We start from the raw sequence: 16,199 nt of genomic DNA, 5'->3' as shown, positions 1-16,199 counted from the left end.
TATATATATATATATATATATATATATGTGTGTGTGTGTGTGTGTTAAAAAAAAAGACAAAAACAATAACAAAAAACAACAACGTGAGGACGTGATACGGATAGTGTTATTAGACGCTCGGGAAAGGAAAGAGAGAGAGTATGACGTTTCGGGCGGAGCCCTTCGTCGGAAACAAGGAAAGTTCAAAGAATGGAAAAATTGAGGAAGAAAAAATCAGCACCGATGCCCACGAGATTACATTGTGGAAATATATATGTATATATATATTGGGTCATTCCATAAATAATGTTGTTTCTTTATACTTCTTTTATTTTTCAAAATTTTAATTTAAAATACTCTTCCATCTCTCTGGTAGACTTGCAAGGTCCCTCTTTCAAAATTCGTTTGTCCGTGACGAAAAATACCCCTCCAGTACTGTTCTGACTTCGTCTATAGAATTGATATTTTTTCTGTCCAAATGATTTTGAAGACCACAGAATAATGATAATCAGATGGGGTAATGTCTGGAGAATATGGTGGGTGGTGCATCGTTTCCCTTTCAAACTGCTCCAGCCTTTGGAATGTCATCCTCACTGTATGTGGCTGAACATTATCCTGTTGGAAGAACACCTTTCATCATGAAACCAAAGATGGTCGTTTTTCTTCTAGCACAGGTGCCGATGAATGGTTGAATGACCAAGTCCAAGCTACTCTGCTAGTTGCTCACCTTACAGAAAAGAAAGGTTTAAATTTAAATTCGTATTTGGATAGCAGAATAAAAATCCCTGAAGATAAAACTAAAGATAGAAATAAGTATAATCTAAACTGGAATAAAAAAGATCTAACTTGAATTCTCATCTTCATGACCCTATCATGTATTATAACAGTTGGATTAACCTAAATAATAAGTTTAATAAAGGCGGTAGTTTGTGGATTATATTAATCATCTAAAATTACTAGAGAATTTTTTCTCTGCATTTGGTAGACATTTTTCTAACTTTAGTAGATACTATAAAATTTTTAACAGATATATGGTGGAACTGTCCAATGCAACGTCACATAGTCTGGAATACCATAGGCTTAATAATAGGAAGCTGAACCAAGCAATTACAAATACTAAAAAAATAGTCTAAGATAGGTTGGGTCCTGAAAATAAGGATAACAATAATGTCAGAAGAAATAATCTAAGTATTTAGGATAATCCAAAGTAGTTTGGTTAATTCCAGTATAAATAATAATATCAGTGTTTGCATGGATAAGGTAAATAATGATATGAATGTTGTAAGCACTAATAATAATCTAACTGAGGAATAACCACAATGACCAAAACGTATATCACAACAGCAACAATAATAACTATGGTAGTACCTATAAAAATAAAAATAGAAACAAGAATAGAAAAACAATAATCAATTTTGGAAACAGAATAGTAAAAAGAATGTAACCGTAGAAATAGGAAAGTGTATCCTCTGAAAACAAGTATCTTTGTAAAAACATTATATACAAATGTACTGTGAGAAAAGGTGCACATGTATATGCATTTATAGGTGCAACAAGCAATCATTTCAAGCATTGCTGGAGAAATCACATTGCATCATTTAAGAACATTTGCAAAAGAGAAAACACGTCCCTCACTAACTCGATCAGGAGCCTCAAAGAGAAAAAATATGCAATACAGAATAACATGATCAGCAGTACAGAATGCATACCCATACAGTGTATACTCAAAATCATTCAATCTACACTTGAGAGGGACACTGTTCATTATACTGAGCAATGATAACGTCATGAACAAGCACTCTAAAATTGTTGAAAAATGCAACCATAGACTCAAGACGTCGTTTTTGGATTTTGGCAGAAACATCTGATATTTAATATTAAATCAGTCTCTTTTGTATTCATTCATGTATCTATTGATCTTTTTTTTATTATATTGATGAGCATTTATATTGTGAAAGAACTGTATGTGTAAACTGCTATTTGTATGAAAGTCTGTACACTTATAGGATATATGTATTTATTATTACTTATTAATATATATATGTATGATGTATACATTTATTATACATTTACTATGAATGTATATTGAATGTATAAGTATATATATATCTGCATCTTATCTTTCTTTTAGTTGCTTATCAAAGCCAGAGACAAAGGTCAGCCTGCAAGATCATCCTTGAATACAGCAACAGTGACAGTGAATGTGTTGCGAAACACTTTTGCACCAGTTTTTAATCCAAGTTCACGTAACGTTAGTATTGATGAAACTCTAGGTCGTGGAAAGTATGTCACAAGCATGACTGCTTTAGACAAAGACCATGTAAGTGTAACAAATGTGAAAATTATTGCTTTCTATCTAGTCTATCTACTTAAAACAAACAGTTCTATGGTATTTTTCCATGGTAAGTTCATTGCATTATCTATCCATGTATTTGTCTGCCCATGCATGTATCCATTTTTTCTGCCTTCTATTCCAGGGAGGGTCACAGGGAATGGAGTCCCTTGGCATCTACTTCATTGGATCCAATCAGAAGCAACCATCATTAGACTTTTTAATTAGATTCCTAAGTGTTACCAACTGAGAGTATAGATATTATCCAAGCATCTCATTTTTATCCCCCAAGGTTTCCTACTGGTTGGCTCAGTTTAAAAAATCAATCTTGCAATTCTTTCCAGAGAGATTCCGATCAAATATTCATAGTATCAGAGCTGTGACTTCTCAATGTGGAATAATAGCAGCTCAACCTGGAAAGACTCACTGATTTCTGAGCTACGCACCCTATCAAGTAATATTACTCCAAAGATTCCATTTTGGTCACTTGTCTTTGTAATTGTACTTTTTCAGTTATTACCCAACATTCATGATCATAGATGAGGACAGGTACAAAAATAGGTGAAGATGGAGTGTTTGATTTTTTTACCCACCTCTTCTGAGCATCACATGCTGAAGCTAGTGCATTACTCTGCCAGGGCTTGCAATTCTAGCATCCAGTTTTGCCTCCTGCTTCCCATCACTCATAAATACTGCCCTGAGATATTTAAACATCTTGACTTGCCTCAGTGATGTCCCACTAACAAGCAGAGTGCACTGGGAAGACATTTTTGAAAAGACTGGTGTTTCAGTTTTCACAACACTTAATCTTCACCTCTGCTTTGCAGCACTCAGTAGTGAACCATTCAATGCATGCTGAAAATCCCCTTATAACGAGCCAAATAACACCATGTCATCTACAAATACCAGTTGACCACTCATACACCCAGCAATTGTGATAATACTTTTAGAAAGGCTTTACATGTCAAGCCAGTTCATAAAAATTAGCTAGAGTGAAATGCAATCCAGACTGAAAATATAAAATACCTCCATCAGTTTGGACATTCACTTGACTCACCATCAGTCTCTTGTTCACTGTTAGACCAAAGATGTTACAGTACAGAATATCAAATGATCATGATGATGGAAGAGCCTTAACATGTTCTTCTGACTAAAGAATTTTTGTGTTACTTTGAAAAGGGGGTACCCCAACAATATCTATATACCCAAACCAAATATAAAACAACATGGCATCAAGCAGTAATTTATTTTTCATGATTAAAGATGGTGTCCTTAATTAACAACATTCAGTTTAGGTCATTGAGTATGAAAGAGTATTCATACAAGTATGAATATGAATAATCAAGTCAATTAATAATGAGGTCATTTTTTTCTTCTAATAGTTCTATAACACAGTAAGTTATGCAATACTTGGATATCAACCAGCATCTGATTTCTTTGGTATATCTAAGAATGGAGATGTTTACGTCAATAAAAGTCTGGTGCTTGACACGGAAACAGATTATGTTGTAAGTTAACATTTTCCATAAAATACAATTTCTGCTTTCTTGTTTTTAAATTGAAATTATTTTTTACATTCAAAAAATTATAATTTGAAGATGAAAGGTAAACTAAATCAGTGTGTAAAATGATAGAATTCCTCTTCATCACCATTATCACTTTAATATCCACTTGTCCAGGTTTACATGTATCATACAGAATTTGTTAAGGCAGATTTTCTATGCCTGGAAGCTCTTCTGACCACCAAATCTCACTTGTTTCAAACAAAAGTAATATTTACCCTAGTATTTTGAACAATGAGAAGCTCAAAGTTTTGTTTTCTTTTGTTTTTCAAAAATGTAAAACAACAAATTATGTCCTTTTCATGAATCAGTGATATTATTTTCAATCAATAATCAAACATTAAGACAAGAGGAAGACACGAACATTCACACACACAAACACATGTGCATGTATGCACACACACAGATCTACGTATATATGCACATATTTATAGACATGTACATACACACATATATATATTTAATATTCGAGTATATCATATATATATATATATATATATATATATATATATATATAATGTACTGTTCCATGATGGTAAGATTAACAAAAAAGTACTCCATCTGGTAAGAGATAAATATTATCTAATAGACACAATACATTTTTTCATGTGCTATTAAGAGCTTTATATGTTGAGAGATATCTCAAACATATTCATCAGGCATAAACCACATATAACGAACTAAAAATTAAATGTGAGAAGTAATGTGAACGGTTGAGAAAGAAGCATATAGAAAATGGGGAAGGTAAAAAAAATGGAAAACGTAAAAGTAAAAATTAAAAAGTAAATAAGTTAAAAAAATTAATCAGATATAGGCGGAATTTTCTAATTTTATCAGCATGCAAGGAAAGTACTACTGTTTAGTTCTCCCTGAGAACTACATTAATGATACATGTGTCTGTGGAGTGCTCAGCCACTTGCATGTTAATTTCATGAGCAAGCTGTTCTGTTGATCGTATCAGCTGGGACCCTCATTCTCATAACTGACAGACTGCCCCTTATATATTTATATACACACACACACAAATAAATAGCAAATGATGGATAAGTGTCACTTCATTACAGTTGTTTCCATTGAATTTTTTAAATAGATGAATGCATACACTACATCATAACAACAACAAAAAAAAAACCCACGCTTCGTTCAGATGATGCATAATATTTCAAACAATATAAGAACAATATTTGATCACAGTGGGTGAACCAAAATTAATTCCTACCAAGGAATGAGAGAAAAAAGCAAACCTAGGATGACATTAAGTTGTTACTTAGTGGGTAGGGTATGCAAAAGATTTATAGCTTCCAGGGCAGTTAATGAACATGTTAGGGGTAGGAGAGAGAAAAGAGCCAGGCGGTCTAGTTCATTACGACATCCTGTAAGATAATGTTTGAGTTAATTATATATGTATTCATTTTATTTTATGCTGGCTTTATTACATTAAGATTTAAGATAGAAGCGCAATTAAGTATTCAATATGAGAGCAAAGTAAACTTATTTAAAATTAAATAGGAGAAAGAACTCAAGAAGGAATTCATGGTTACAATGGGAGATAGTGGTGACAATAATGGGTGGGAGATAATATTACCTAAATGATACTTGTGAGATTGTATAAATTATGAAAATATAGATATAGAAGCAATAGTAATTAATAATAACCAACAGCAATGATTTGTTGTTGGCACTCTGTCACTTATGACGTTGAGGGTTCCAGTTGATCCGATCAACGGAACAGCCTGCTCGTGAAATTAACGTGCAAGTGGCTGAGCACTCCACAGACACGTGTACCCTTAACGTAGTTCTCAGGGATATTCAGCGTGACACAGTGTGACAAGGCTGGCCCTTTGAATTACAGGCACAACAGAAACAGGAAAAAAGAGTGAGAGAAAGTTGTGGTGAAAGAGTACAACAAGGTTCGCCACCATCCCCTGCTGGAGCCTCGTGGAGCTTTAGGTGTTTTCGCTCTATAAACACTCACAACGCCCAGTCTGGGAATCGAAACCGTGATCCTATGACCGCGAGTCCGCTGCCCTAACCACTGGGCCATTGTGCCTCCACTAACAGCAATGATAAGGATCATACATCAACTATCAGGATGCTTTGAGGTAGTTGTACCATAAACAAAATGGAACACATGGGTATAATACAATGAACTTAGAAATAATATAAAACTGAATAAGGTACTTATGAGAACATCATCATCATCATCATTGTTTAACGTCCGCTTTCCATGCTAGCATGGGTTGGACGATTTGACTGAGGACTGGTGAAACCGGATGGCAACACCAGGCTCCAGTCTGCTGATAATTAAAACTAATTATTGTAGATTGGTAGTATCTTGTGCGATGATTTTTCAGAGTAAGGTACAAAACAGGTAAGATACCACCAAAAATCTATTGTAGGTTATAAACAGGCATACTTATAGAAAAAAGGTATGTATACCTAAAAGGAAGTATTATAAAATAATGAGTAAGGAAACAAGATGGGTAGTGGTATTAGCATACTACCTGTTATTCAAATTATAGAGTTTTGAGGGTAAAACGAAAATTATCTAATATATATCACATAATACAGAGAAGAGAATATATCAAATCAGTATTGTTTGTAAGTAATTGGGTATGCAGTTATCCATTAGTTACATTTCTAGCTTGTTTTATAGGTGTTGTGAAAGTTAATAGGTAATTAATATGTATGGGTCACTATTATATATGATTAAATCTGATGGGATAATACAAACAATCATAGGTTAATAGAGTTAGATGATGTGCTGCTTCACATACAACACCTGTAATAGTTTCCAGATATATAGATTGATTAGGGATAGAAACTAGGGGACTAAGAAAAACCGTGCAAAAAATTTTAAAAATAGTTAAAGTTAATAAAAATAATTAAAATAATTTTAAAATACTTTCAGTAAAGAAAAATAAGTGGAAATTTTACCGGTGAGTGTGTTAAATTTTAAGGCACAATAAGAAAATGACTCTCCCCAGACACAACAGAATATGCTTCAACACACGAAATCACATAAAAAATCTTGCAAACCAAATCCAAAAACGAAATAATTCAGTAATTTTGTTATCCTTTTTACAGTTGAATATTGTGGCTACTGACAATGGTTATCCAGCAAAACAGGGATTTGGTATTCTGAATATTTTTGTGAAACGAAATTTTTATAGACCAGTATTTCAAAAAACTCTTTACCAGACAAGCATTTTGGAATCTGCTTCTATTGGCAGTTCTGTTTTAACAGTTACTGCCGATGATTCAGATAAGCAAGTAAGTATATGAAATACATACATATATATGTACATATATACATTACATATCCACAGATATCATCATCATTGTCATCAACATCATCATCATTTAACGTTCACTTTCCATGCTGGCATGGGTTAAACGGTTTGATTGGAACTGGTAAGCTGGAGAGCTGCACCAGGTTCCAGTCTAATTTGGCATGGTTTCTATGGCTGGAAGACCTTCCTAACGCCAACCACTCCAAGAGTGTAGTGGATGTCTTTTACATGCCATTGGTATGGATGCTGGTTACATAACACTGGCATTAGCCATGACTGCAATTTCACTTGACTTGACATGTCTTCTCAAGCCGTCATTGCCTCTGTGAGGCCCAACATTCAAAGATCATGCTTTACCACCTCATCCCATGTATTTCTGGGTCTACCTCTTCCACAGATTCCCTTCACAGTTAGAGATTGTTATTTCTTTACACAGCTGTCCTCATACATATGCATCACATGAGCATATCAGTGCAGTCGTCTCTCTTGCACACCACATCTGATGCCTCTTATGCCCAGTTTTTCTCTCAAGACACTTACACTCTGTTGTACATGTTGCACAACTAGTGAACATACTAGCTTTATTTCTTTCAAGTATTTGCATGTTTTCTGTGGTCACAATCCACGTTTCATTTCTGTGTAGCATGGCTGTTTGCACACAGGCATCATACAATCTGCCTTTCACTCTTTGAAAGAGGTCCCTTGTTATCAACAAAAGGAAAAGATCTCTGAAGTTTGCCTAGTCTATTCTTATTCTAGCAGCTATACTCTTGGAGCATCCACCTCAGATGCTGATTTGGTTACCTAGATAACAGAAGCTATCAGCTACTAGGTATCCCACCTGGCATTTGATGAAGTCTATTTTCTGTACATTCCTGGTGTTAATTGTACCATTACACCTGTCACACAAAAAGACTATTTTCCCTGTTAACCTTCCTCTGATATTGCTGCACCTCTTATGTGTCCATAGCTTGCATCAGGTACATATCATGGTGTTTCTACCTACACCTTTTCGACATATTGAGCAGGGCCATCAAGCAGAAGGGATTTGTGATTTGTCATAACTTTTACTGTAACTTTGATTTTCCTTAGATTAACCCTAGGGTTCTTTGATTCTAGACTAAGGTCATCAGCATAGAGGAGCCCCCAGAAGCAGCTCAACTTAAAGACCATGATTAACAAGTTGGGGTTAAGGACTGATTCTTGGTAAACCCCTACTTCTATCCTGAATTCATTGTTATATTCGTTACCAACCCTCACCTTACTGATAGCATCCCTGTACATGGCTTGTGCATCTCTCCCCAACCACTCATCTATCCCAAGTTTCACATCGACCACCAGATAAAGAAGTGGAGGACCCCGTCAAAGGCTTTTTCCATGTCAACAAAAGCCAAATACAGGAGTTTATTTCTGACTAGGTACTTCTCCTGCAGCTGCCTTACCAGGAATATAGCACTAGTGGTGCTTCTTCCTGGGACAAAATCAAACTGTAGCTCATCTGGACTAACTCTCTTCTTAATTAGTTATGTTATGACCCTCACGGAGTAATAATTGAGGGCCATAACATGCAAACACACTTCTCTCCAACAACATTACGATTTTCTCTGGCACGCTGTCTTGCAAGCCAAAACACTTCAAGCCACTGGTCCTCATGCTGCAGAACATTGGCAAACTTCTTCCTTTCTGCTTCGCCCCAAGCTAAATATACCTGTTTCCTAGCTTCCCTTCTAGCTGCCTGATACAGCTCCTTGCTACTGCCACCCTTCCAGTCTTTCCAAGTCTATTTCTTTGTTCTAATGGCCCTCTCACCTACACTGTTCCACCCTAGCTCTGGTTGGAACTTTGCACCAACCACAAATTTGGTCTATGGCTCTCACTGTGTTGTCTCATAGGAACTGCCAGTTGTCATCTGTGTTACAAGTTGGTAACTTCTCCTCTTCCTCTTTCTCAGCAAATGCTTCAGTTAGGATGTCTCTAAATGTCTAACTATTCAAAGGATTCTTAAGTTTCCATACCCTTCTTTTCCAAACTGGCTTGCTTCTTCACCAGGGAAAGACTTTGCATTTATGAGCAACCATAAATCCCACTTTCTGGTGAAAATGTAATCAATCTGGCTAGCATGGTCACCGGATTTATAGGTTATCAGGTGACTGGCTGGTTTACTGAAGTTGGTGTTGCAGATCATTGGGTCATTTGCATCACAGAACTCCAGCAGTTTAGTTCCCGCTGGTTATGGAAGAATCCTGAATACCCCCACGTGACTAAAAGTGGACTAACTGGTTAAGAACTGTGTGAACTATCAGGGGGCAGTTAACAGTGTTAGTTCAACCATATTGTTTTACTGTTAGTTTGAAATGTGGTAGTTTAATAGTCGGCAGTTGAACAGTGAATCCTTAAGCTTAATGTCAGTAGCTATCCCCTAGTTTATGAAAAAAATACAAAAATCCTTGTATAGAACTGTGCACTCCATAGTTCCAGCGATGTGGTGTTTGGCTGTTGTGTGCATGCTCACATGTCCAAAATAGGAAGCTTCACATTAGGGAGAGACAGCATTGTCGTTCACACAGTGCCAGTGAAAGGTAGTGTTTCTTTTTGACTCCACGTGTGTTGCACTTAAAACATGTTTATATTCTTGAATGTAATAAAGTGTAGAATTAGATTATTATTCTGCTTCCAGCTTCAGTGTTGCTGCCAGGATTTGAAAAACAGGGCAGATTTCGCCCCTTTATTTTGTGATTTAGGGTTGGTTTTGAAAAACAAGGGGGAATTCACAATGGTGTTCAGTGAACAAATTAAACACTACCCAGCAGTGGCTAAAACGCAAAGTTTATGTAAAACTATTCATTTTATATGTTTGTTTCCTTTTACACAATATTAAAACAACGGTTAAAAATTTTCTGAAGCAGCACCCCAACTAATTTTATCTATGAGCCACACCGGTACAGAGTAACAGTAGGCAGGAAACCAGACAGTTCTGAGATGCAGAGGTCACTGTGGTAGAGGCATTTAGAAAAGGCAGAGTGAGAGAGAGAAGACTGCATGTCTGTAAGCTAACAGTTGGAGTAGTACTATGGGTTGTTTAGTTTACTTTTGTAGATGACTTTAGTATTGTCATGGATCATTAACTTGAACTGCAATATAAACTAAAATTTTATTCATAGAATATTCCCCCCTCATTTTCTTAATAACAGAGAAATCTGGGTTTGGACCTTGCCCCATGGATTTTATTTGGCTATAAAGGAATTAGTTATACAAAGAACACCTTGCTGCACTAATACTTAGAACTAACTGTCTTTTCCAGTTTTTATTTTTCCAGTGTAAAAGATGAATTTCTACATCTTGGTCAGAACAATTCTTATTCTTAGAAATATAATATTTCTAAATCTCTCAGAGTAATTGTGTCAAGGCCGATAGGAAGCGGTCCAGCTTCCTAGGGCTAAACAGCAGTAGTGTATTCCCTTATTGGGATTGTCACATTAAGTTGACAATATACTACAAATTCTTATTCTGTTTTAATATCACTTAAATGTATACATAAAATTAAGTAATTTAAAATTAAAATACAAAGGCATAAACAAAAAACTATTTACTATAAGAAAAGTTTTCTGACAATGTCTATATGATTTATATCTTCTTTTTATAGAAACCTCAAAACCAGGTGAAATATTCCATGGCACCAAATAATGCAGTAATAATCCAGCAATATTTTGCAATAGATGAAAATAGTGGAGAAATCAAACTGCTAGACAGTTTGACTCAGGATACTTCAAAATCTTCATTTCAGGTAAGGGAGAACTTTTTTTATCTAATATTACATGATCTTCAAATTTGGTAAGCTTTTTGAAAAAATTTATGTCCATTCAGGTGCTTAGTACCTTCTGATTAAAGAAATTTGACTTTCCTGTTGCTAGAGCTTTTGGAAACGCCTATAAAACATGGGTAGCTTCACAATATTCCACAAATACCTAATTTGTTAAAGTTGCTAATCACTACAAAGATTTTGATTAGTTATTTACCAGCCAGAAGTTGTCTCAGAATTGCTAGCTTGTTATTCAACATCTTTATTTAGTTCTGGTAGCTTGTTTGTGTCAATCATGATCTTTGCTACTGGCTGAATATTCTCCAGTGACAGGGCAATGCAATGTAATGCAATGTGGAGCACATATTATTTGCTACAGATAACAAATGGAGAATCCTTGTAAAATAATTCTTAGTCTTCTTCATTAGTATTCTTCTTGATTTAATTCCTTACTTTTTATAATACATTCTTCATTTAATTGAATGCAGTGATCTCAGTCTAACTGTACAACAAACAACAAGAGTATTGTATTAGACTTTTGTATGAGATTTATCATAAATTTTCTTCATGTTACATTTCAAATTTGAATTTTAGTAAAATTCTATCATTATCGATAATGATTATTATAATTATTCGACATAGATTTGTTTTTCATAGTATGACTTTAACATTTTACATGTAATTCTACTAACTAATTGATCTGATTTTTCTTACAGTTCAATATCATGGCTACTGACATGGGGAAGCCATCTTTTACAAGTAGTCCAGCCCAAGTAGTTGTAAATGTTCTGCGAAATGGTTTCCCTCCAGCTTTTTCACAAGGAAATTTTCAAACAAGTATACCAAGAAATACCTTAATAAACGCAAATGTTTTTAAAGTTACAGCTACTGACAAAGATACGGTAAAGAGATCTTTTTTGCTGAATGATGAAGAGACTAAGATAATAATAATGACAATAAGATAATAATAATAATAATAATAATAATAATAATAATAATAATAATAATAATAATGATGAATATGATGATGATGTTGATTTCATTTATTTGCCACCAAGGTGAAGGAGGAGGGAGACAATACAAAACAGACATAAAGTGTTGGGGTTTACATATAATGAAATGATAAAATGAATAAATAAATAAATAACAAAGAGTAAGTATACACGGTATGTCCTGAAAAAAAAAGGTACTTATACATAGTATACAAAGGTTAAAAAAAGGTGGGGGTGATAGAGATGTAGTCCTCCTGATACAAGATGACCTCTAGGGATAACTGAAGAATCCCACTGCCCAATATCTCCCTGAACATCAAGGGCAAGTGCCCTCTCCAATTCCCTTTCTCTGACTCACAGCTCTTCCCTTAGACTGGTACCATCCACTCTTGCCATTTTCACAACTTCCACCCACCTTTCAATAAACTCACTCGAGGACAACACTTCCCTCTCCACACTCAATTTCCTTTTCAGCTGAAACTTTAAGAAGTCAATAAGAGCTCTACCAAAGAGGAATGTATCTGCCCTCATGCCCTTCAGCCTTTTCCACTAGACAAACTCTTTCACCAGAGATATAATAATAATAATAATAGCAAATAACTTCCCAAATGCATAAGATAAAAAAACAAGACTTGGAAAACCCTATCAGCTGACATGAACAGTTGTATGCATGATTTAGCCTTATCCTTTTATGTACTGGGTTTAAATATCATGAATTTGTCTTTCACCCCTCTACAAGTAACAAAATAATTACTGGGGGTAGATAAAATTAATTATCTTTTTCTCCAGAATTCTATAATTTTAATCCAGAGTTAGAAACCCTCCCTTCCCCACTCAACATAATAATCACCTTAGCATCTTCATTAACCAGAAAAAGTCAATTGTCTTACTGCTCAGTACTGGAGAGATAAATTCACACTGGCTAGCATCATGGTTCACATAACCAGTGGTCCAATTAAGATGCTTGGAGTTTGGTTCAGGCCAAATCTTCAAATAGATAGGAGCTGAGATGTGGTTATTAGTAGGATAGCCAGTTTCATACAGAAAAGGGGTGAAAGAAGACCAAGTTGGGTAGGGGTATTGAGTGCATTCATCATTTCCTCAATTATTACTGCTTGAGTGTCTGTTCTTTTGAAAGTGTAAAAGGGTTGCATCTATCTGTATAAAAGGAGTTGTCATGGTTGATATAGAGGCCTGTACTGAAGCTTTGATATCTGCAAAGATTCCAGGATGATGGTTGCTGCTTGTTAGGCATGTCTTCCAACTGCTTGTCACTTGACAGTGCTGAAGTCCTGAGTCAAGCAAAAACCAAGGTTTGGTACCTGGCATCTATAACATCTGTAGGCATTAGGGCTCTCTATCTGTCAGGTAAAATGGCCAGTAATACGTCAATCTTAATATATATAAAGATTTAGAAGTGGACAAGAGTACTGGTGTTTTGAAGGAGCTCCAGGTATTAATGAAAATCGATAGATATCCTGGAGTGGTTTTAGCCATGGACTATGGGCAATTTCCAGAAATAGTCATCCTGCTTTTGCTACTGGAGCTAATGCTTCTCAATACCAAATTTTTTTGATAGTTAATTCTGTGTAAACCTCAACAGTTTTGTAATTTGCCTTTCTAAAGCTCCTTCATTCATCATCCTTGTAGCAAATAAAAGAAATCATTATTGTCTTATCAGTCTGAAATGTGTGAAGAATATTGAAAGTTTTCTGCATATATTCATTCAGTGACAAACATTGTTAAGTTGTAGGGCTTTTCAACAAGCTGTTGTTGCATTTGGAACACATCCAACTATTGGTCAAGTTCATCGTAATAATCATTCAGCCACCTTCCATTGTCTGGAAAAGTCAAAAGTTATCTTCTATTGAGTGACTATAAAATAAAAGGTTGCATGATAGAGATGACTGAAAGGACCATAAACAAACTTTCTCCTTTGGTTAAACCCTCATCAACTTTTTAAAAGGCATTTGAAGTACCCCGCTGAAACGGGGCATGTAAATAAAGACATAAATAATGACATTTTCATTCAATATTTGAGTCATTTAAAAAATGCATTTTAATTATATTCTCTTTACAAAGATCAATGATATATTTAAATTTTTATATATCCTACCCCATTTCTTTTTTTTTTTTTTGTGTGTCCTGCTTTGTCACTGATTCCATCTTGGAATATAAGTTGATGATTCTTACTTATAATTTCAGAAAAGGTATTTTAAAGGAAGTTACATTGTTTTTAGATATCTTACTTAAGTTTTCCTTCATAATTCTCAACCAGAGTTACGGTAAAATTAAAATACTGAAGATGTAACACTACTGTCATGACCTGAAACCTTGCAATATCTGTTGTACTGTACTTATATCTGAATACTGAGCTAAATATTTTCTCGTGTTTAAAATTACTGGAACGAAAGTTGTATCATGGAATGCTTTTCTCATTGCTAATCAATTATGTTTGAAGTGGACTTGATATCTAGTTTTATGTAAAGGTAAAAAACAGGATTACTAAATGCCTTAAAAGAAAGATTTTAAAAACTGATCTGCTTAATGAGGGCTAAAGCAGGACTAAACAGCAATAAAAAGTAATACATAAACTCTTTGAGGAAGAACATTTTTTCCTGAATATATTCCTTGCAATAACCTCTTGGTTAAAATTGTACTGAAATAGTATACTAGAATTTGTTTAATTTAAATATTCATTTTTGGATTTTGAATTTTATAGACTTCTCCATATAACAAAATTTCATATGACATTATTGGAAACCCAAAAGCCGAGGAGTTCTTCAGAATCGAATCAAGTGGTCAGATAGTACTAAAGAAATCTGTTGATCGAGAAGTTGAAGAAGTTTACTTTGTAAGTTTAAAGAAAAAGTATAATTTCATAATTCATTTCATTTTGTCATTATATCTTAATTAAATGTTCATTTTATCAATTCAATTGAAAGTTTTAAATATGAGTAAATTTTCAACTCAACAATTATTTCATGTATAAACAGAGTTACTTTATGAAAATCTGCATGATACTAAATATAAAGAGAAAAAATAAATTTATTCATGATTTTGGTTATAATAAACATTAATAGTGAATGAAATATTAGTAGGGGAAGCATTAAAATAGTAACAAAACTGTTATGGAATGTGCAGAAATGTACAGAATAATGAGCAAATAGAACAGATGTAGCTGTATGGATAAGTGCAGGCATAGCTAAATGGATAAGAAGCTTCACAACCATGTGATTCAGAGTTCAGTCCCACTGTGGAACAACTTGTACAAGAGCCTCAGGCTAACCAATGCCTTGTGAGAGAAATTGGTAGATTAAAAAAGAAGCTCATCATATGTTTGTGCGTTTGGATTTGTATGTTTTTTATTGGCATGTGTATCAAGTTTTTAATTTTGTGTTTCTTTCTCACTACTTGACAATTGGTGTTTGTTTTTGCCAAGTAGCTTAGTAGTTTGATAAAAAAAAAAAAAGTGATCAGTAGAATAAGGTGTTAAGCTTGATATAAATACAAGGGTCAATGTGATTGACTAAAACTTTTCAAACTGGTATCTTAGCGTGGTCACAATCAGTGACTGGAACCAGTAAAATAAAAGAATAAAAACATGTGGGGGTGGAATAGTCAGACTAGGCAATAAACTTTTACCAGATAAGATGTTTTCCATGGTTATTGATTTGTAAATTTAAATGTTGATTAGTATAACTTCTTTTTTTATGCAATTTCCCTATATTCTGTGTGAAGGACATAACAAAATCTTTAACAGCCCAACTAAGGCTGATGTCTGGATAATATTTTCACAAATGAGATTTTCTCCTTCATATAAACATAGCATTCTATAAAGATATTCAATACGAAAATCTGAGGCTAATTATCAACGATTAAATTTCTGATATTTTGCATGTCTTTGTGGATACAACATCAACCAGGAAGTACATCATCATCATCATCATCATCATCATCATCGTTTAACGTCCGCTTTCCATGCTAGCATGGGTTGGACGATTTGACTGGGGACTGGTGAAACCAGATGGCTACACCAGGCTCCAATCTGATTTGGCAGAGTTTCTACAGCTGGATGCCCTTCCTAATGCCAACCACTCCAAGAGTGTAGTGGGTGCTTTTACGTGCCACCGGCACAAAGGCCAGACAGGCGGTACTGGCAACAGCCACTCTCAAAATGGTGTATTTTATGTGCCACCCACACAAGAGCCAGTCCAGGGGCACTGGCAACGATCTCGCTTG

General features: G+C 34.7%; 1 protein-coding gene across 1 annotated transcript in view; it reads left to right on the top strand.

Annotated features, from left to right (window-relative positions):
- The window catches only part of LOC106874390 (uncharacterized), a 280,957-nt gene that overhangs the window by 79,933 nt on the left and 184,825 nt on the right, over positions 1–16,199 (top strand). The window contains exons 41-46 of the mRNA XM_052968226.1: positions 2,111–2,299; positions 3,694–3,819; positions 6,961–7,146; positions 10,810–10,950; positions 11,682–11,867; positions 14,680–14,811. Of these exons, the coding sequence (XP_052824186.1) occupies positions 2,111–2,299; positions 3,694–3,819; positions 6,961–7,146; positions 10,810–10,950; positions 11,682–11,867; positions 14,680–14,811 (960 nt within the window). The remainder of the gene's footprint in view (positions 1–2,110; positions 2,300–3,693; positions 3,820–6,960; positions 7,147–10,809; positions 10,951–11,681; positions 11,868–14,679; positions 14,812–16,199) is intronic.

Source organism: Octopus bimaculoides, chromosome 5 (genome assembly GCF_001194135.2).
Source record: "Octopus bimaculoides isolate UCB-OBI-ISO-001 chromosome 5, ASM119413v2, whole genome shotgun sequence".
NCBI classification, from domain to species: Eukaryota; Metazoa; Mollusca; class Cephalopoda; order Octopoda; family Octopodidae; genus Octopus; species Octopus bimaculoides.
Note: the sequence above shows the minus strand (reverse complement) of the source record. Positions and strands in the feature narration are given on the sequence as shown.